At 50.4% G+C, this 20,854-nt stretch overlaps 1 protein-coding gene and 1 pseudogene across 2 annotated transcripts in view; one reads left to right on the top strand and one right to left on the bottom strand.

The window, feature by feature from the left end:
- Positions 1–113: 113 nt before the first annotated feature.
- GALNT2 (polypeptide N-acetylgalactosaminyltransferase 2) overlaps positions 114–20,854 on the bottom strand; it is a 247,658-nt gene continuing 226,917 nt past the window's right edge. For both annotated transcript variants that reach the window (XM_053605148.1, XM_053605149.1), the window contains 5 exons: positions 18,593–18,685; positions 18,256–18,339; positions 15,927–16,053; positions 8,284–8,403; positions 114–2,878 (listed from right to left, as the gene is read on the bottom strand). In XM_053605148.1, the coding sequence (XP_053461123.1) occupies positions 2,723–2,878; positions 8,284–8,403; positions 15,927–16,053; positions 18,256–18,339; positions 18,593–18,685 (580 nt within the window). In that variant the 3' untranslated portion in view covers positions 114–2,722. The remainder of the gene's footprint in view (positions 2,879–8,283; positions 8,404–15,926; positions 16,054–18,255; positions 18,340–18,592; positions 18,686–20,854) is intronic.
- On the top strand, positions 4,343–8,055 carry LOC128595935 (uncharacterized aarF domain-containing protein kinase 2-like; annotated as a pseudogene).

Below are 20,854 nucleotides of genomic sequence, written 5' to 3'. Positions count from 1 at the left end.
AGCTTGATAAGAAATGGAAACTGAGCAGGAGCCCAAAAGATGAACCGCCGTCCGGTCTCGAGACCTGCTCCCACCCACCCAAGGAAGACTGCGGCTGCTGCCACACAGCATTATCTATAAAGTATCTTCTCTTTATTTAAGTTAAACCATTTTCAAGGATGGTTTCCATCTATAAAATGGACAAAGTACAAGCTCTGTACAGCAGTTCTTTTTAAAAATCAACTGGAAAAAAAATTACCAAACTATATTTTGAGTTTGCAAAACATACTCACAGATACCATCATTTCAGCTTTTATGAAGACGTAAGAAAAGACCACCACAGAGAAGACAGCTGACTTCGTCACGCTTTGCTCAAAGGGCTCTTAGGAAAGAAGTTTTAGTTTTAAAAACAGGAGTGGGAAGGTGGGACAGTCCCGATGACTAAAAAATAATGCAACCACAGTAAGTCACTTTGGCACACTGTGTCATGTAAACATAGCTCACCGCAAACGACCCCTCCCAGCCCACCCTTGCTTACAAGGCCCACACCACCCGAAGCTGTCCTGCCGAGGCATGGCCAGCACAAGGGGTTGGGTAGACGCGTCCTGATGGTGCAAAGGCTGCGAAGACTCTGGGGGTTGGGAGGGTGGAGGTGTGTGGGCAAAGGATTGATCAAAAAACTTGATTAAAAAACAAGCCAAATGTGTTTTACATCAATGGCACTTTTCCTCTAACAGCAGTAGCTCACAGGTGATGGGGTCTGACAACAGAACCCAGGTGCTCGGAGCTGCACACGAGGACAGGCACTCTGCTCTGTGCTCCACACCCCTGCACCAAGAGAGACTTTCCTTCTTTCCCCAGAGCCTGCCCAGGCAGACGGAAGTACACAGAGTTAATCCCGCTGGGGGGCTGCACTGCCGGCCAAAACACATCTGGTTGCTTAGCAAGAGGCAAAAAAAGAGAAGACACAGAACAGTCCCCCCAAGCAGTCCTCCACCGTGGGGATCCCCACTGTGGGTACCATGGTGCACACACATGGGGCTCCTGGGTGAACAAACACCAGCAACTATCCTTTTCCTACAAGAAACAGGTAGGAAAGAGGCTGGTGCTAGCAGAAACCTCCTGAAGCCACTTCTGAGTCTATGACTTCCAAGGTCCCTACAAAGGGGTCTGAAGATGCCAGGCTGGGTCAGCCTGGGATTGAGCATCTGTGTGTGTGGGGGTGAGGGGACAGAAGGAAGCAAATTAGTGACCTTGGGAATAACGGAATAGCCATTCAGTAGGGCTGGGGCCGGTCTGCCCTTGGCTGTGGGGACACTGCAAAGGCAACAGGGGCTCTGGAAGAACATTTCTGAGTACACAGCAAATACCCAGCATCTCTTCTCATCATGACTTTAGTTCATGGCTGCCTGTAACTTATATGGGGCCACTAGGATCCTACTGCCCTGTAGCCTCGGTGTCCATAAGCAGGCCTCTGATCTTGCCTATTCTTTACCTAAAGTCCCCTAGAGACTTGCCTTCACCAGCTGGAGCACAGGAGGGAGCAAGTGTGTGTGGTCAGGCAAGGCTCGCTGCCCGGCTGGAGTGCACCAGGACAGCAGTGACGCTGGGCTGACCAGACTGCCGTTCTGCCAGCAGCTCACCTCATCCTGAGGCCCACAGAGGGCTGTACTGTGACTCGCCCTGTGTCCTGTGTGGCAGCACCGTGGGTCTGTCCTGTTACACAGCAGCAGAGGTCCTGCCAGCTTACTCTGGGAGCTGTGGGGTTGGTTTTACATTCCTTAGAGAAAAGAAATATAATGTAAAAAAGACCCAAATCAATTATTTGTCAAAATAAGTAAATCACCCAGCTCGACAGATGCCAGGAGTACAGACTGGATACCAATAGCAGTGACTCCCACACTGATGCCCTACAGAGATGCCCACAGGTGAGGCTGGGGGTCTAGGAAAACCTCTCAGCCAGTTCCAGCAGCACTGACTGGCCAGTGAGGCTCCGGGAACAGAGAAAGCCATTTTCTCCCTCCCACCGGGCTCCAGCCCCTCCTGCTACATGGCTGTGAGCAGCAGTGTGGGGAATTTACACTTTGATGAGGACCTACAGAAACCACAGGGAACTGACCGCACATTCTTCCTTTGTAGAGATTTGTATTTAGTGTCCCACCACAAAAAAGTCCATATCCAAATATGGTAGGTCCAACGGGTGGGGAGGGGAGAGTTTGGATGGGAAGATGGCTGGGGATGAGGAGTGGAGAAAGGAGCGCCCAACGTAAATCTGCAAAATGATGGGATTCAGCTTTGTGGAAACCACTTGTGATTTTGATGGGATCAAAAATGGAGATTTCAGAGTTCTCCTTGCTGTGACAGGGCACGTGTGTCCCTCTCCCTCCCTGTCCTCCAACGAGCATGCTGCCTTCTGTGGCACCTCCGCTGTCTGGTCACAGACATAGCTGGTGCTACTCAGCTGTGGAGTAGGGAGGAAGAGGCAGCTGGGAGAAGGAGAGCAGCTGCAGCCTCTAGGAAGGGATCTGGCTGCATCCCAGGACAGGTTAAGTGACTCTCTGTGCTCACCACGGCTGTGTCTGCATGGTCCCCTTGTGCCTTGCTCAAGTTCTCCAACTTTCAGACCATGATGGAATACTGAGGTATATAGTTTCGCGGAAAGTTTAAGAAACATAATCAAGAACATGATCGCTGAATTCCGCCCAGTGGTGCAGGGGGCAGGATGGTGGGGCCCTTCAACCACCTACTGCTGCAGGTTGAGGGAGAACTTCCACTGCTGGGAGAGGGCTGGACCACACACCTCCACACTCAGGCCACCACTCTTGGCCGCGCGGCTGTCCAGACACAGGTTACTGCCCACATGCCGCAGCTTGGAGTTGCCCTCGATCTGTTCCCATTTCTGCAAAGACAGGAGAATGCCTTAGGGAATGAGCACAACAAAGAGATCAAACCAGAGGCTTCTTCCTGCATTATGAACAGTCAAATTATTTTAATACTCTTTCTTTTTTGCCTCTAATCATAAAGTGTGGGAGTTTGCAACAGCCCCACAACAAATGAGCTGGGGAGGGCCCAGGAAGGAATTATGTTTTCTGTGTTGATTCAAAACTCAAAGCCTTCCCCCTCCTTTCTTCTCCTCCAAGCCCCAGCACTCCAGGCATCCACTTCATAATTACTAACACAGAACTTCACGTTGGGGAATCGACATGCATTCCCAAGTGGGCCTGATCCAGTCATGTTCTGGCCCCAGAAAGGTGCCGTAGGGCATGGAGCTGTCTCTAAGAGCCCTCTGTCCTTCCTTCCCCAGCCATTGGAAGGCAGCCCTCTGGAGGTCTTGGTCTAGGCCCCTCCACGTTCCCATTTAGGCCAAATGATAAGGAGAGAGGTGGCGTGTGAGAACATAGCATCATATTGGGAAACCTATTTCTATATTGTCTGTTCTCTATGAGCATGTGAGCTCCTGGATGGGCGTGAGAAACTTGTCTCTGCCATCCCTGAGCCCCTCCTTGTGGATGTACCCTTGTAAGTAAATAAAGTACAGGGTGCACCCAACCAGCACACACTGACACCAAGTCTACAAACTCCACCAACCCAGCTACCCACCAGCCAAGCCAGAGGGAAATCTGAGGGGCTTGGCCCTATTATTTAACAAGTAACATCAATTTCCCCATTTAAAAAATCTCTAATGTTTATTCTTAAGGGGGAAAAAAAGGTAGCACTGTTTTCCTCCCAAAAGCTCTCCCCTAAATAACGTTGTCTGTGGTTCTAATTAATTTTTCACACTGAGTGCACTAGAGCTCTTTCACAGAAGTATTTTGATGCTGCAGAATTAAAATTTCTCATTCCAGCTGCCCTTTCCCCCTTGGCTCTGCAAACACACCTGGAAACCAAATACCCAAACTTGGTGTCGACGCCCACCCCGTGGCTGCTCTGCACGTGCAGTTACCCTCACAGTCTCTTGCCTATGACGGGGTGCGTGGTGACCTTACGGCAGCCAGTCCTATCTCTGCTCATGCAGCCGCCTTATGCAGGTGGTGCCTGCCCAGGGCCTGGCTTTTGAGTCCGCCCCAGCCATTCACGCTCTGTAGTTGGTTGGGTTCTGACTGCCCCCACTAGTGCACTGGGGGTCAGGCGAAGGCGCCCAGGGTGAGGTGCCAGAAGGGAGTGGGCGTGGAGTCCTGGTGAGAAGGCTGCACCCTGCAGCCCAGAGGTAGCGTTGGTGGCACTGCAGGGACAGGAGTGGGCCTAGGCTGCACATGGGAGGTCGAGTCTCAGGTCTGCCTGCCAGGCCAGCAGAAAGCATCAGACAAGAAGGGTGCCCCTTAAATCCAGGGCAGGGAACCTTGTCCAGGAGGTGCTGGAGAGGATGGTGACCCCCTAGCACTTCTCTGTCAGGCTCTGCTTGTCACACCTAAGTTATTTTCAGCTCAGAAGGGAATTCAGCCTTCTAAGACCCTTGGAGTGCTCTCGAAATGCCATCTCTGCATCTGGCTCTGGGCAGACGCCCTCTTGGTGAAATTCTTCCCTCTCCTTCTACTCTACCCTCTCACGTACCTGGCTCCCAGCATCTCCACCGTCTGGCTCCACTTGTTCTGAAAGCCACTGACACTTTAGGCCCGATGCACATCACACCGGGCCAGTGGGCCAGCACCCAGTGAGAACTCTTTTGGAGGCTTTCTGTGCCCAGTTCTCCAAGCTGCATGTACGAGTGGGCCCCCACCCTTGGACTCACACTGAGCACTTCATCCAGTGTGGGTGGGGAGGACTGGGGGCACATTCTCTCTTTTGAGAACCAGGAACCTGTGGGGTCAGGTTGTTTGGCCTAAGTGTATAAAGCATATGCCAACACTGCCTTCCTGGAGAGTAACAGCATCCAGAGACTTGGCGGGGCCTCCTGTCTGCAGCTTTCCTCAGAAGCTGAGGCAGTCAGGGGGCTGAGAGAGCCCTTTGGACACCCGGAGAAGGGGTGGAAACCTCCAGAAAATCTTGCTGACCGGTCATTTCTAGAAAGATTGCTCCTCCCTAAAGCTGACTTGGCTGGATCAAATGCAGGGTTGTCTCAGGCAATGGATCTGGCCACTGCTCCAAGCCAGATCACCTCCTCCCTGTGTCAGGGAACGCGTTGCACCCTGGCTGCTCTCTCAGGGACACACAGACCTGCTGCTGAAGATCGGCAGCTGCATCCTTGGACTTAAGCTAGGAAACAAGTGGCTTAGCTTGCCTGTGATTATGGAGGAATTTGAGAAGCTCATGGTCCAACAGATTGATCTGCGTTATGAAGCTCAGAATTGAGAACACTTCCAGCTCAATTTTCAGAACTTAAAAGTGGTCAAATTCCCCACCCCTCTGCGGCCCTTTGTCACCTGGATGGTCTTGGTGGAACCATATGAAGAGAGTGTGCCTGTGTCCAGTTACCCGCAGGCAGGAATTCCTATGGACGTGAAGAAGATTGTGCAGCTGGGGATCAACTTGCTTCTGAAGATGGTATTTGTGGATAACTTTGTGCATGCCGATATTCATACCAGGAGTATCCTGGTTCAAGGTGCTAACAGTCTGTCCACAAGCCAGGGAAGCGCAGCTGCAGCCAGGGATGTCTGTGACACGCTGGTGGTGTATGCCAGCTTTGTGGCAGAGCTGCAGGCCGCCGGCCTGAGGAATTGCTGCTCAGTTTTTGTGGATGTGGTGATGGGGTACGGCCAAGGGGGCTGAGCTCATCCTGCATCATGCTCAGGCCAATGAGTGCAGGGACATGGAGGGTTCAAAGCGGAGATGGGCACCCTGGTGACCCAGGCCAGGAAGAATGCCATCACCCAGGGAAAGCTGCATGTGTCCAGCCCCCTGTCCAGCATGTTTAAGTTAATGATGGCTCACAAGGTAAAGCTTGAGCGCAACTTCGCCTTCATTGTGTTTGCCATCATGGTGTTGGAGGGGCTCGGCCGCTCACTGGACCCCAGTCTGGACATCCTGGAGGCAGCAAAGCCCTTCCTTCTTAAAGGAACAGCATCTTCCCCCTGACAGGGGCAGTGGGCTCAAGAGATGATGGCTACTCCCAACAGCCTTTCCTGTGGCAGCTGGAATGTTTTAACATTGGGACATGTGGCAGGCACAGAGTAAGACTGATTTGGTTTCAGGGTCTGTTTTAAAGCTTTGGTAGGTCAAGAGAGGGAATGGTCCTACCTATTTGGTTATGGAAGCTAGGCCAGGTGCCAGGACACTCTGTTTCAGGGAAAAAGTTCTATAGATGAGAATGAATAAATTTGGTTATTTTGTTAAAAAGTCAACACCCTCCCCCCCCCCAAAAAAGACACAAATACCCCAACTAGCAAAACTGTGCGGCTCCAGGATGAAATATGCTAGAAAGCGTCCACTCTGAGTGCAAACGAGTGAGGCAGGGAGGGGCTGCGGCCCAGAGCTGGGAACCTGCCCTTCTACACACCTGGTTTGCCAGGCTCACTCTCATCCCCTGGCTCGCCTGGAATTCCCACCCACGGGAACAGTCAGGGGTAAGTGCCATAGACCTCCTCCTTCATTTCCGCAGCTGTTCCTGTCAGTCACCACTCACAGTTCCCTTCACTGTCATGTAAAGTGTGTACCCAGGCTGCCACTACATTCTGAGTAGCCAGAATCTTCTTTCTTTAACAAAAAAGGTGTGATGAATGCAGGCTGGAGGGACTCTGCCTGTCATGTGTCAAAGCATCAGCTCGATATAGGACATCAAAAAAAAAAAAATAATAATAACCCCAGCTCTGTCCCTGGAAGGTGGCCCCGTCAGCTCTGCCTCATCTGTCTGAGGGGGTCACGTGGTGGGGCAAGTTTCTGAGACAGCCAGGCTCTGCTGAGACATCCCCACATCTCATGTGATACGCTAAGTCTTGGGGCTAAAAAGTTAACAGATCCTCACTTATATGTTACTGATCCAGAAAAGCTTATTGTTCATAGGTCTTTCTGCATCTCCTGGAAGCTTTAAGGGTGTCAGTTATGGTTCCCCTGAACTGGGTAGGAATACCCCTCAACTCTTGAAGTGAAGCCAGATGAAAGCAACGTTTGTTTTAAAAACCAGTTTGGAGACCAGCTCGAGTCTTCATTTCATCACTTCTTTCCACCAAAGACATCTCTGCCCTGTGACATCCCAGGAAGTGAGCCTTGAGCTTTAAGAGCAGGGATTGCCTAATACTTGGCCCAGCAGATGGCCAGCCTTGCCGAATTCTAGGTGGTCTGGTCTGAGGGATGGTGTCCTCCCCCATTTGACAGCCACTCTTGTATCCACTCAGCATACATCTGAGGCAAGTCATGACGCAGTGTCAGCAAAGGTCAACATGCAGGGATGCTGACAGGAGCACTCTCCCGGAACTCTTACCGCCAAGACAGGCTGGAGCTCTGAAGAGCACGGGAGGAGCACAAATCCGAGAGGCATGTGTGGGAGCTGGAGACGGACAGACAAGAGTGTCCTCTGTAATCATTTTCCTGGCAACTGGCCCAGATGTTCTCGGTGTCTTTAGGGAGAAGGCAATGACTGGGCCTTGGCTTCTCCTTTTGTGAAAGCTCTTGGCTCCAGCAGGCTCTGCACCTCAGTTTCCCTATACCCCATCTCTCTCCTAAGCGGGGAGCAGCACTCCACACAGGGCCTGCTGGAAGGTCTTCCTCTTGGTGACACAGCCATCCCGTGGCTTGAGATGTAAGCGTCTACCTGGGGGTATGTCAGAGCAAAATAGCTTGCATGGTATAAAGTATATTCTGAACTGTTTCAAGAAAGTTCATCCCTATACACTTGTATGTATGTGCATGCTAAAGTCTCATCCCTTTGAATGCGAATCTTTTAGAATTTCTGTAAATTTAAACAGGAAAAATATTTAATAAATAAACCAAAACACGTAATTGCTCCTTAAAATGTTTAGGGCATGGAGAGGGAATGAAAATATAAACAGAAAAAGCCAGGTGAGGCCTAGGGCTTAAGTCTGATAGGACAAGAGACATCAAATGATGACACCCATCAACACTAAGAGCAAGAGACGCAGGAGGCAGCCCAGAGCCCGCGAGGGACAGGCGGACTGTAGGAGGCAGCCCAGAGCCCACGAGGGAGGGCCGGACACAGACCGCAGGAGGCAGCCCAGAGTCTGCGAGGGAGGGCCAGACGGACCGCAGGAGGCAGCCCAGAGCCCGCGAGGGACGGACGGACCGCAGGAGGCAGCCCAGAACCTGCAAGGGAACGGTCGGATCACAGGAAGCAGCTCAGAGCCTGCAAGGGACAGACGGATGCGGCGCTGGGGGCTGAGCCAAGCGCAGTGCCCCGGAGGCTGAGGGCCATACCTGTCTGCTGTCATTCTCTCGGCAGCCCTGGAGCTTTATGAGGGCGCCGGGGGCACGGTCCACCACTGTGAGACACAGGTCTATGTGCTTCACCGCCTTCTCCTTCGTCAGCGCCCACTCCTGTAACACAAAACCACAAGTCAGAGGCATGCTCTGCACGGGGCTGTGAAGGCAGAGAAGTGACATCAACAAGGTCCCCAAAAGGACATGTCACAGTGGACAGTGGTCCAGAACCCCCGAACCAACTCAGACTCCACACGTGATGTCCTGCTGACAGCACTTCTGCAGCATGGGGACCCTCAGGGTCGGGCCCTAAGTTGGCCAGAAGTGCTTTGAGAGCCTTGGTAACTAAGATGAACTATTTTAGCCCCAAATGCACGCTAGAACAGTGTCCATTTTTCTGTAATTCAGTGTGATCTATAAAATCTTTAACTTAAGCTTTGGACAGTCAGGGGTAACTAGTCCACCTACATTATCTCAGAATGGCTCGGCCCCCATGCAGGCACAGTTTGGAAACAGCATTTACGGGTGTAGATTATAATGTGTGAAAACTACAAATGACACATTTAATTTACCAATTTAAACAAAATATATAGTGCATACCTATAACTGAGTGCAGAGTTGATTTATGGATGTTCAGGAAGCTCTCCAAACATTGGCGCAATGAGGCTGTATATTTCTGCACATACACTCCAGCTAAATTTCACTGGGTGTTATGTGCCAAGCACTATTTAAGCTCTTTATACAACAGCCCCATGGGGGACCGCTGTTATTGTTCTCATTTTATAGATGAGAAAACTGAACCAGAGAGTGTGTCAATAACTTGCATATAATTTAAAAAAATATAAACATACACACAGACACACAAATTCAGGGTTGAAACCAGGTTGAGAGAACAACCATTCTTTTTTTTTTTTTTTTTTTTTTTGAGACAGAGCCTCAAGCTATCACCCTGGGTAGAGTGCTGTGACATCACAGCTCACAGCAAACCAACTCCTGGGCTCATGCGATTCTCCTGCCTCCACGTCCCAAGTACCTGGGCCTATAGTCGCCCACCACAGTGCCTGGCTATTTTTTGGTTGCAGCCGTCATTGTTGCTTGGTGGTCCTGGGCTGGATTCGAACCCACCAGCCCACGTATATGTGGCTGGCACCTCAGCTGCTTGAGCCACAGGCGCCGAGCCAAGGAAGACCATTCTAAAGACCATCAGAAAGGGCAGGAAGCCCCCAGAGCAGGGGGTGCATGTAGCCACAGGTGGTGGAGGAAGATAGAGCCTGCCTTGGCCTGGGCGACAGCGGGGACAGGAGGTAAGGCTTTTTACTGTCACCCTCCAGCTTGAGCTAATCAGGGAGGAACGCTTGTGTGAGTTCTTAGAATCCAGAAGCAGCCAAGTCTCTACCAACTCAGAGCCCCACAGGGGTGCTCCACCCACAACTGTTCCCCTTTCTACTCTAAGCTCAGGCAAGCCACGGCACCCTCTGTCCATCTGTTGCACACCTATATGACTCAGGTGCCTCACAGTGCTGGGCTCACTTCCTAGTGGGGGAAAAATAAATAGCACATAAATAAATATATTCAGTAGCTTCAGGCACCATGAAGAGTTCCACTATGTCATCCTCCACAGAGTGCCCTGGCGTCACAGCTCACAGCAACCTCAAACTCTTAGGCTTAAGTGATTCTCTTGCCTCAGCCTCCCAGGTAACTGGGACTACAGGTGCCTGCCACAACGCCCGGCTATTTTTTGTTGCAGTTGTCATTGTTGTTTTAGGTGGCAGGCTGGGTTCAAACCCTTCAAATTCGGTGTATGTGGCTGGCACCATAACCCTGTGCTGTGGGTGCTGAGCTGAGGATATTGTTTTGCATTTTTCTGTTCTCAGGGGACAACAGTAAGGAAAGGGATAAATAATCTTTAAAAGACCTTCACTCTCCAGCATCTAAATCTCATTAGAATAAATGGTCTATTATTACAGAAACATTGGAACTTACCGACCCCAGTGTTGTAACCTTGTGCAATCACACGTGGAAGGCACTGTCTCTGGCTCTCGGCGGGGTTGGGGAGAGGACACAGAGGCGCAAACGGCTGGTCTCAGGCTCAGTGGGGCCTCCTCTGCCCCTAGTGTGTGTGTGGTGGGACTTGGACACATCTCCTCACCTCTCTGAGCTGCCCTTTTCTCACCTTTTAATTAGTGTTTGTCAAATTTTACTCTGTGAAGAATTCTATGAAACCTATTCTGGTTCTAGGGCAAATAAATTTGGGAAAAACTGAACTGGTGCCAAGTTTCTCTCCTAAAAATTCATAAGCCACCTATTGAACGCCTATGACAAGTCCCAGAATAGAAGCCTGCACAGCCTGTGCACCGGGCACCAGGGACCTGGCCCTGACAGCTGGCCCTGCCAGTCTAGGCCCCACATTCCGTGCCACTGTCGCTGCACACAGCTGGTTAATTACATAGGCTCTCCAAAGGCACCACTGCCACTCAGTGTCACCCAGACTTTAGAACAGTGTGACATTATAAACTACATATTGTTCTCTGCTCTGGTTTCAGTCATGATTACAAAGGCTCCTAAAACACCTGTCATTTCTTGAGCCACAGGTAGGAGCATCTTTTGCCCTAGTGTCGGATCTCAGCCCTGGATAGAGTGCTGCTGGCCCCTTGGAATTTTCCTGAGTGACAGGATAACTCTTTATTCTACTAAGGTGACTCTTGGGGGGCTCATGGATTGGGGATGGTCACCAGAAGGGCCAAGCCACAATTAGAAGCTTGGAAACTGTCAGTCCCTCTACAGGTTGTCCTTTGGGAAGGGGTGAAAGGGTGGAGCTTGAGTTTATGATCGATCAAGACTGCATGATGAAACCTCCATAGAATCTCTGAAGGTGGAATGTGAAAAGCCTAGAGATCCCTGAACATGTGGAGTGGGGGGGCCCCACACTGGGGGAGGGTGTGGTGGTCCCTCCACACTGAACACGTGGGGAAGCCCCACAACGGGGGAGAGCGTGGTAGTTCCTCCACACCAAACACGTGGGGGAGCCCCACAATGGGGGAGAGTGTGGTAGTCCTTCCACACCCCTCCACACTGAACACATGGAGTGGGGGGGCCCACACCAGGGGAGGACATGGTAGTCCCCGCACACCCCTCCACACCGAACACGTGGGGTGGGACCCACACCGGGGGAGGGCGTGGTAGTCCCCCCACACCCCTCCACACTGAACACGTGTGGGAAGGCCAACACCAGGGGAGGGTGTGGTTGTCCCTCCATACCCCTCCACGCATTGCAATATGTGTCTCTTCCACCTAGTGCTCCTGAGGTCATTCTTTTCAGGTAACCTGTTAAGTAAACTGCTCTCCAGAGTTCCATGAGCTGAGCTTACAAATGGCTGAACTCAAGAGAGGGCAGTGAGAACCCAGATTTAAAGTTGGTTGGTCAGAAGCACGCGTGACAACCTGGACTTAGGATTGGGGTCTGAAATGGAGGCATTGTGTGAGACTGAGTCCTCAGTCTATTAGGGTCTGTGCTAACTTTGGGTAGACAGTATCAGGGCTGAATTGGATCTTGGGACACCCAGGTAGTGCCTGCAGATAACTGGAGAGCTGCTTGGTGTGGCGGGGAAGGCATACATATGGTGTCAAAGTGCAAAGTTCTGTCTGGGTATAAAATAGGAAAAAGTTTGTTTTCTCCTATTCATTTGGTCAGAGAAGTGTTGCAAGTAGACAGAGGAAGCCATATATATGTGGCATCAGGATGAAGAGGTTCAGGAAAAGCTATGTCCTTACCTCTTTGATCCCATTTACACTGCCAGTGCCAACGACACTATGACACACAAAGATGCCCACTGAAGAGGGCAGTGTGACTGAGCACAGTGTATCACACACTTGTAATCCCAGCACTTTGGAAGGCTGAGGTGGGAAGAGTGGTTGAGACTAGGAGTTTGAGACCAGACTGGGCAGTATAGCAAGACCCCATCTCTACCAAAAAAAAGAGAGAGAGAGGGGAAGAAGAAGAAAACAGGTGGCACATACCTATAGTCCCAGCTATTAGGGAGGCTGAGGCAGGAGGATCACTGGAGCCCAGGAGTCCAAGGCTGCAGTGGGCAACCCAGTAGAGGTTCCTGAGACCAGGTTCCCTCCCAGAAAGCCTGGTTTACTTCGGGTTGGAGGGCACCAGGTCTCTAAAGCGCTCCCCAGTGCTCCCAAACGAGCCTTCCAGCCTAGGTAATGGGGTGAGACCCTGTCTCTAAGAAAGAAGATGGCAGCCCCAGATGGGACAATGTTGCTGTGAGAAGGTTCTAGACAGTCCTTGGCAGCAGGTGTTGAGAGATGGTGGGAGTTTCTCTGACACCTGGTTGGAAACCACATCTGAATGCTTCCACAACCTTCTCTCTATTGTGTGCCTGATTATTTTAGAGCAGACTTTACACAGAACTCCAGAAAAACTAATTTAGCTATGCTAACAACAGAGCTGGCTGCTGCTTTGTTCTTCTGTCGCATTTTAATTATCTGAATTGGTGAAGTAAAGTTCATAAATATTTAAGCATGCTTTTCTGAGCTGCCACTCTTAAAAAGAAAGGCCATTAATTTCCCCATTTCCTATGTGTGTGCTGAGGCTCAGCTGTAAATCACATAACAAACCTGACTGTTCCAAAGCACCATGCCCTATTTTCAGGGAGGAAATATTATGTTCCCTCTTACTTCTCATCCATGTGGCACACTACCCAAAAAGCATCACTCTCTATCGGTCCAGAGAGGACTCACTCATGGTGGGCTCACGTTTGGGATGCTGGACAATGGCAGACGTGCTCCTTGCCGTCTGTCACCCCCAGGACCGCGCTCTCTGCTATGCCGGCTCCTGGCCACACACAGCTATTTAAATTTCAATTCATTAAAATTAAATGAAATTAAAAATTCTATTCATAGTAGCCATATCTCAAGTGCTCAGTAACCACATGTGGCTAGGTTTGGACGGCACCCATCAAGAACATTCCACCACAGCCAGGGTTCCACAGGACAGAAAGCTTGCTGGCCTCAGGCTGGTCTCTGAAGCACAGTGATCCCAGGTGTGGGGTGCAGGACACCATGTCACCGTGCTGCCTCTCCTCAATCACACTTGGGGATGTGAACTCCCCTCAGACCCTCACGTGGATCAATTTGGATCACTTAGGAGCACTTCAGAGGCCTGCGCCCTCTGCCTGGAGTTAAGCCAGGCTCTCTGGGCACAGGACTTGGCCTCAGTGCCCTGTAGGGGTCGACTCCAGAGTAGAGTTCCCAAAGGGGGCGTGAGTGTGGGCAAGGGGTGACTGCATGGGTAGGTCAGCAGTATTCACTGAAAAGGATAAGAAAGTCTCAAGTGACAGCAGTGAGGGCCATGCCAGCACAAGAGAGAAAAGCATTTGATCCCATCTGTTTCCCAAGACAGCCCTGAGCTATACCTTGGGTGCAGCCCTCCCTCCCTACAGAGTGGTCAGAACACTCTCACAGTAGCAGAGGACACCCCAGCAATGAAACATAGAGATGAGACACACAGAGGTGGCGCCAAGGGAAGCCTGAAGCTCCGACAGCACAGAATCTGTCACCACCCCTCCATCCTGTGATCCTCACGCTAAAGACAGCAGGCTTCACTCGCCCCACATGAATTATCCTAACTTCTGCATTCGGTGTGATCCCCACTGAAGGTGTGCTGCCAAGCCCCAATGAATCGCCTTTTTTAGACTAAACCCAATCTTCCTGAGAATTAGATCTGTCATTTCCCTCTTCCTCAACAACCTTTGCTTTTCTATAGCATTTCAGTGGATTTTCATCATCGTGACAGGTGGAAAGATATGAGAAATGTCCCCCATGCTCACTGCCTTTCCCACCTCAACACTGAAGCTCCAGGCATGGCCAGAGTGAGCCAGCTTCTGCTACTCACACCTGCACCGGAGTAAGAGTGGTAACCCCTGCTGGGCCTGCATGCCAATTACGTGAGATGAGGGTGTCACCCAGGTCTCTGGGTTTCCTTTTCTTTTTTCAGACAAAGTCTATGTCACCCTTGGTAGAGTGCCATGGTGTCATAGCTCACATCAACCTCAAACTCTTGGGCTCGAGTGATTCTCTTGCTTTAGCCTCCCCAGTAGCTGGAACTACAGATGCCCACCACAACACCCGGCTATTTTTTGTTGCAGTTGTCATTGTTGTTTAGCTGGTCCAGGCTGGGTTCAAACCTGCCAGTCTCGGTGTATGTGGCTGGCGCCATAACCACTGTGCTACGGGTGCTGAGCCAGGTCTTCCGGTTTCTAAGCAGTAAGTAAAAAACACATTTCACAGCCGGGTGTGGGACTAAGGAGCTGTTAAGGACACACAGGCACTTGTAGTGGGTACAGCACCTTTCCCTGCTGCCTCTGCCCACCCAACAAATACTAACTGCTCTTTGCCCCTCTGGCTGTGTGTCTTCCTTCACTCTGCCCATGCCTCCTCCACGCCATTACTTCCTCCCTCTTTATGGATTCTGACTTCTAAGCCACGTCTGACACTCATGGGGCCTGGAACAAGAACGTAGAGAGAAGCCCACCTGCCACATGGGTAAATATTTAAAACCAATAAATTGGCTGGCTTGTGTGCTCTCCCACAGCCTGTGGCCTGTTCCCTAGGGAGCATCCTCAAGACCCAGAGGTTAGAACAGAGGGGAGAGACTGGAATGACACAAACATGCTGGGGCCGGGGTCGGGGGACACTGGCACTGGCTCAGCCTCGTCCTGAGGCAGGCAGCTTCCCCTCTGGATGTCCACACCATTTGGGCAACTGCTGCAACCACATCAGCAAGAAAGGAGCCAAAGGACCTGGGGATTGTGGTCAGTCTGGATACTCACTGGGAGGACGTGGACCATCAACTTTACCGAAAAGAACATACCCCTTTCAAAAGTATATCTGGTTAAAGGAAAGTTATGGGGGTCAATAAATTTAAGGTCCATATGCTTAGTTAAATGGCCTGTTTTTGTTTTTAAATGCAGGCCCTCTTGGTGCCAGGCAAGCTTTCCAGAAGGGGGAAAAGAGTTCACTGGGTGCCCAGGCATCTCCGTGCACAAAGCTCATGCTCTACCCACTCCCTGCCACTCATGGTAAAACTGCTTTGGAACTCACAGGTCACACTAGGCCCATCTGGCCTCCACTGCCTCCTTTCCTGTGATGGGAGGTGGTAGGTTTTCATGGCTCGGGAAAAGGAAGACACACATTGGAGCAATTAAGAATTCATATTTTATATCTTAAGCTATAATTACCTAACAGGGGACACCAATAACTAGCAGCTGCCCAAGTACCTGGTGAAGCGTCTACTGCTAGGAACACCAGGCAGGTGTCACGTCATAGTCAGGAGCCAGATGCAGGTGCAGACATGGAATGAGTGCCTCAGTGTGGGGGGATAGGCATGCACATGGTGGGGAGGACAGAACTGGCAAGGAGACTAAGGCCACCAGCCCTGCCACAGTCAACGTGACTGGTATGCCCCTTGCAGCCGAGCTTGGCCTGAAGCTGGGAGAGGCTCCATGAGTCAGTCGAGCTCTGTGACATCCCATCTGACCCAGAGGCTTCTTCACAGACAGCTCCCACCACAGGAGAAAGGAGGCAGCTAGGACTTCTAACCTCCAACCCCGTCCCAGCACCCCTGCACATACCTGGTTTCCCCCAGCATTGTGACACTCATAAACTCCAACAACACCATCGGTAAAATGTCCCAAAGTGTCGAGGCAGTTGGTTCCTTGCTGCAAGGCCCCAAAAGCTATATCCTGATGGTCTGGAACCCTGAAAAGCAACATCAGAATCACCTGCTTGGTTCCACATGGGCACCAGACACTGTCCGCCTACCCTGGTGCCCAGTGACTTTGGCACAGGTCGCAGGAGGAAGAGAAAGGCCTGGTGCCCAGGCACTTGTGTGCCCCTTTGTACCATAGCATTTCTCCTAGTCTCTGGATTTCTACCTAACAGTTTAAAATCTTAACCTGGTGCGTTTGCATCACAAAGGGACAATTTTCTCTGGAAAAGAAAAGCTTCTGACACCCTTCAGAGTTAGTCTTACTAGAAGTCACTTAGAAAATCAGTCAACATGGTCAGATCCGGTTGCCTCAGACTTTCCAATATACTCAAATCTGACCATCAGCCAATAAAGGGGGAAAATGAGTAGATGTGGCAGGGGACTTGAGACAAACAAAGCAATAAGGCTCATGTTTCAGAATCAGCCCTGAGCCGCAGCCCCACCTCTACTAGGTGCTGGCTTTGTGATCTTTTCAGGCAAGACTCACTTCTCTGAACCTCAATTTGCTCTTTTGTGCAATGCCTACTTAAAGGAGGTCTGGTACAAACACTGTTATGAAACATTTCAGGTAAAGCATTCTGTTCAATTGCTTGTTGGCTTTTTGGCTAAGGTCAAGTACAGCATTTAGCTTAGTGCTTGGCCCATACCAAGCACTAAGGAAATGGAAGAAATTATTAAAGACACAATAAAAATATGAAGCTAGTGCCTGGCCTGCCCTGCCCTGCACAGATAGGGAAGCAGGTTCACCAGTGGTTCACCAAGTGCCAGATGCCTTGGATGTGGCCTTATGTGGGTGCAAGGCCCAGCATCACCCCAATTCCTAGGCAAGGTCAGCAAGAAACTATACATTTACTGTCTCTGGCACCCTTACTGACCAAGTCACAGGGGAAAAGCAAAGTGAAGACCTTCAGGGGCTAAAATCCACAGCAGAGAAGCCCCTCCCTCCCTGCAGGGAGAGAGATGATGGCCAGGGTCTCCCACTGGTGCCACGAGTGGCTGTCCCTGCTCGTAACCCCCACTGAAAGTCATCCCACAGAGGGAATCAGAGGCAGGAGGATGCTGCATTCTCCACTCCTCTTCTTCGGGGGCACAGGCTTCCTGGTGTCTCACATATTTTTTAAAAGCAGAGTTCCCAAGAGTTAAATCAGCGTACAGCAGTGAGGCAGTGAGCCACATTCCTCAGCTTTCTGACAGATCTCCATGACAGGGGCTCTGAGGGGGCAATCAGCAGAAAAACAACCGTGGCCACTCCTGCGTTCACAGCCACTGTACTGGAGACATGTGAGTTGCTGTGCCAACATGCTCTGGGAATATTTAGAATTAGAAATGTGCCACATTAAGGCATGGCCTGCCTGACAGTCCCTTTAAGAAGATGAAGTTCTGATGGTTCCAGAAACCCAGCAGCTCCACAGGTCCTCTGAGGAGGTTACAGCAAGTCCCTTGGGACAGGAGTTCAGATTAGCTCAAAGTGAGAAGCCAGGTATAGAAATAAGGCTCGGGAGAGTGTTTCTGCCATCACTGATCCTCCGAAGGGAAGCAGGGCTTTGGCATTATTCTCATTTCACATGGAATTAAAACAGCCCAGAAGGCAGAAACCCGTGGTCAGGTCCCCATGCTCTCAGCCTCTACTGGGGGCTATTAGGTGCCTGCCCGTGGGAGGGACAGCAGCGCCCTGTGAGCTGAAGCCAAATGGGAAGCGACGAGGCTGATACACTCTGTCTCTGCTCTAGCTGCCCCCCACCCCTCTCTGCCTCCCAGCACTGACCCACAAGGGCAGGAAGAGTGGCAAGGTTGAGCATGCCAGGGCAGAAGTGCCCAGGCAAGAGGGACCTAGGGAGGCAGCATGGGGCACTTACTCTTGGAGGCTGGGGACTGCTGCTCTGGCCACGCCATCTCACCAGTGAAGGATGCTAAGGAAGAGGAGGCTAACTCAAGGTGATACCTTGGACTGCCTCTAAGGCCACGAAGACTGGGAGGATGACTCAGCACGGAGAGTTGCTTGGGGAGCACCTTCTCGGGGTACGAGGGATCCACAGTGGAGGAGGACATGAGCTCTTACCGGGACCCCGGCTCCTGACCTCACCATCCCCTGCAGTTCGTCTGCCACCTTCCTCTTGAGACCTCTGCTGCCTCCCTGACTTGGTTTGCTTCTGAGCCTTTATGTGGTGAAGCTCCGGTCCCTGGGGACTTACCTTAATTCTGGATAGACATTTTCAAGGTACCATTTGAAAGGCTTGCAGTTAAGTTTCTTCCTAAGCTCCAATCTGCTCTGAATACTGGAGAAGGCAGAAATAAGATTCTTTTGTACATTTTAAGACTGGGCAGGCTCTCTACATCAAAGAGGAAAATTTGTCAGTAAGAACAGGGTTGGGGAAGGTGTACAGCATGGATTGTCCACATGCCTGGGCCCATGAGCCCAGGAGGCCATGAGCAGGAGGCCCTGTCCACACGGGCAGCTATCTTCACCCCCGTCCCACCCTCCTCGCCAAAGGATCCCGGTTAGCACAAGAAGGCAGGGCCGACACTTACCTTCCATAGGGAACGTTTCTGGCAGAAGGCACTGCTGCATAATAGAAATTTTTATATTCATCCATCCAGACCTCTGCTGCCCGGCGGGTATTGCTGGAAACAAAATAAACCTTAAGGTGTGATTTGCTTTCTGTCAGCATCACCCTGTTTGCATGTGTCTGCTGGTAGTGCAAACGAGGGCAGTCCCTGTGGCTCCCGCTGGGGTGTGAGGTTCAGGGCAGGGAGCAGGCTGCTCCTCCCAGCATCCTGCTGGGATCGTGCACTGCTGGCGCTCAGTGAATTCTCGCTGACCAACAGAATTGTCGTCTGCCCATTCACCACACACAGATGGACAAAGGGCAAGAGTCAAAGTTAAAACCGTAGTACAAGCAGGCACTTTACAGAAGGGACTAGGGCTGTGTCATAAAGCAGGTCAAACTTATATATCCAGAGGGCTATGGCTGGAGAGCACAGCAAGGACACACTGGGTCCCGACAGCCTGTCCCATCCTGGCTATAACACTAGCGGACAGTGGTGGGGAGAAGTTCAGTGACACAAGAGTAACTGCTGGAACTGCTTTCTTTTCTGCAGACCGGAGCCAACAGAGAGTCATGTTTGAACAGGAATAGAGTGTGAAGGGGTGGCAGTTCCATGCCCTGTCTGGAGCCCCTACTGTGCTGTGTCACACAGGGTCTAGCACACAGAGTGGGCTTTGCTGGAAGAGCAGAAAAGCTCCTGTCTGTATCTCACAATGATGGGGAAGAGCCACAATTCCCAGTGAAGCCCCTGGACGTGCGTCCTACACTAGAATCTACTGCATGCACAGCTCAGCGGTGTCCTGCCAAAGGTTCCTGCTCCAGTGGCCAGGAAGCAGTCTCTGGCCTCCCTGCTCCTGGCCACGGGTACAGGCAGGCTCACACTCAGGCACAGCTGGCCTCTAGAAGAATGAGCCCAGAGTGCAGGCACCCCGTTCTTCCAAAGTAAACATGGCAGAGAGGCAAGGCGCTCTTTTAAAAATCAGTCTTTTTCTCCACCCTAAAGGTCCCTTTGAAATGGCAAGTTTTTCAAATTATTAAAATAATTCCTATTTGGGCCTGTATCTTCCACGTAAAATTATATACGTACCTTTTGTTTTAATGAAGTAAATTATGTTGCATTATGTACAATGCCATTCAAGAGACAGACAAGACAAAATGAAGGTACCCTGCCCTGACCAGCAGCCTCTACTTTTAGAAATTTACCTCAAGGAAATAATTAACTAGGAATAAAAAAAGTGAAAATGTGCTCACTTCAGTGTTGTTTATAGTAACAACAAAAAAAAGAAACTATATGACAAAATACAGGGAAGTGATCAAATAAATGGAATATTCCATGACATGAATGAGGCCCTGGACTTCGGTGACAATAAAAGAGATCACACAACAGCACAACAGATGCCTCTTACAGAGGCAGGAGGAGAGCGAGAGAGCTGGAGACGGGTACTGACGGAGAGACTGAGTCACCAATGGAAGAGTGCTGAGACACAGTCTGGTTTGGTGATGAGACTGATGACTTTCTATGTTCTCTCTGTAAACAAAAGTTATATATGTATGTAAACACACACACATATAGAGATATAAGTACTTGAAGTACTGGGGGTAACTGGATCATAAGTGTTATTTCTCAGGAGAGCCATTAAATACCCTAGTGGAATTTTGGGGTCTTGCTAAAGACTATGCCTTAACTACGCAGAGGGGTGACTTCAGCCCTCTGGAATTCCCTGGGAGGACAATGAAAGATTCTGATTCAAGGATGTCCCAGGTCCCTTTCAACCCGAATAGCCTTTATGATTCCAATCACTCGTGTTTTAAAATCAAAACCCTTAGGTGTTTAATTCATAATTCCTAAATGCAAAGCAATCCTTGTCTGTCTTAGGAATAAAAATATATCTAGAATGACTGTTGTGTGCTACTCAGCACTAGTTCCTTTCATTCACGTATTTGTTGGTTCATGTGGATATTTATTTGGCACCTACTGTACCAGCAGTCCTCCAGGTGCTCGGATACAGTGCTGCCTTTACTGAGGCCTCCCCCACTTTTCCAAGTATGTAGATGGTACTTACAGAGTCAATCTCACATTTTACTGGTTCAGAATCCCTAATGCAAAAATATGAAATACTCTCAAATCCAAAATATTATGAGTGCTGACATGAGTGACATCTTTGCTTTTTCATGGTTCATTGTGCACAAACTTTGCTTAATAAACAAAATTATTCAAAGCATTCCATAAAATTACCTTCAGACT

This window comes from Nycticebus coucang, chromosome 10, assembly GCF_027406575.1.
Source record: "Nycticebus coucang isolate mNycCou1 chromosome 10, mNycCou1.pri, whole genome shotgun sequence".
In the NCBI taxonomy this organism is placed as follows: Eukaryota; Metazoa; Chordata; class Mammalia; order Primates; family Lorisidae; genus Nycticebus; species Nycticebus coucang.
The sequence above is the reverse complement of the archived record's forward strand: the minus strand, read 5'-3'. Positions and strand labels throughout refer to the sequence as shown.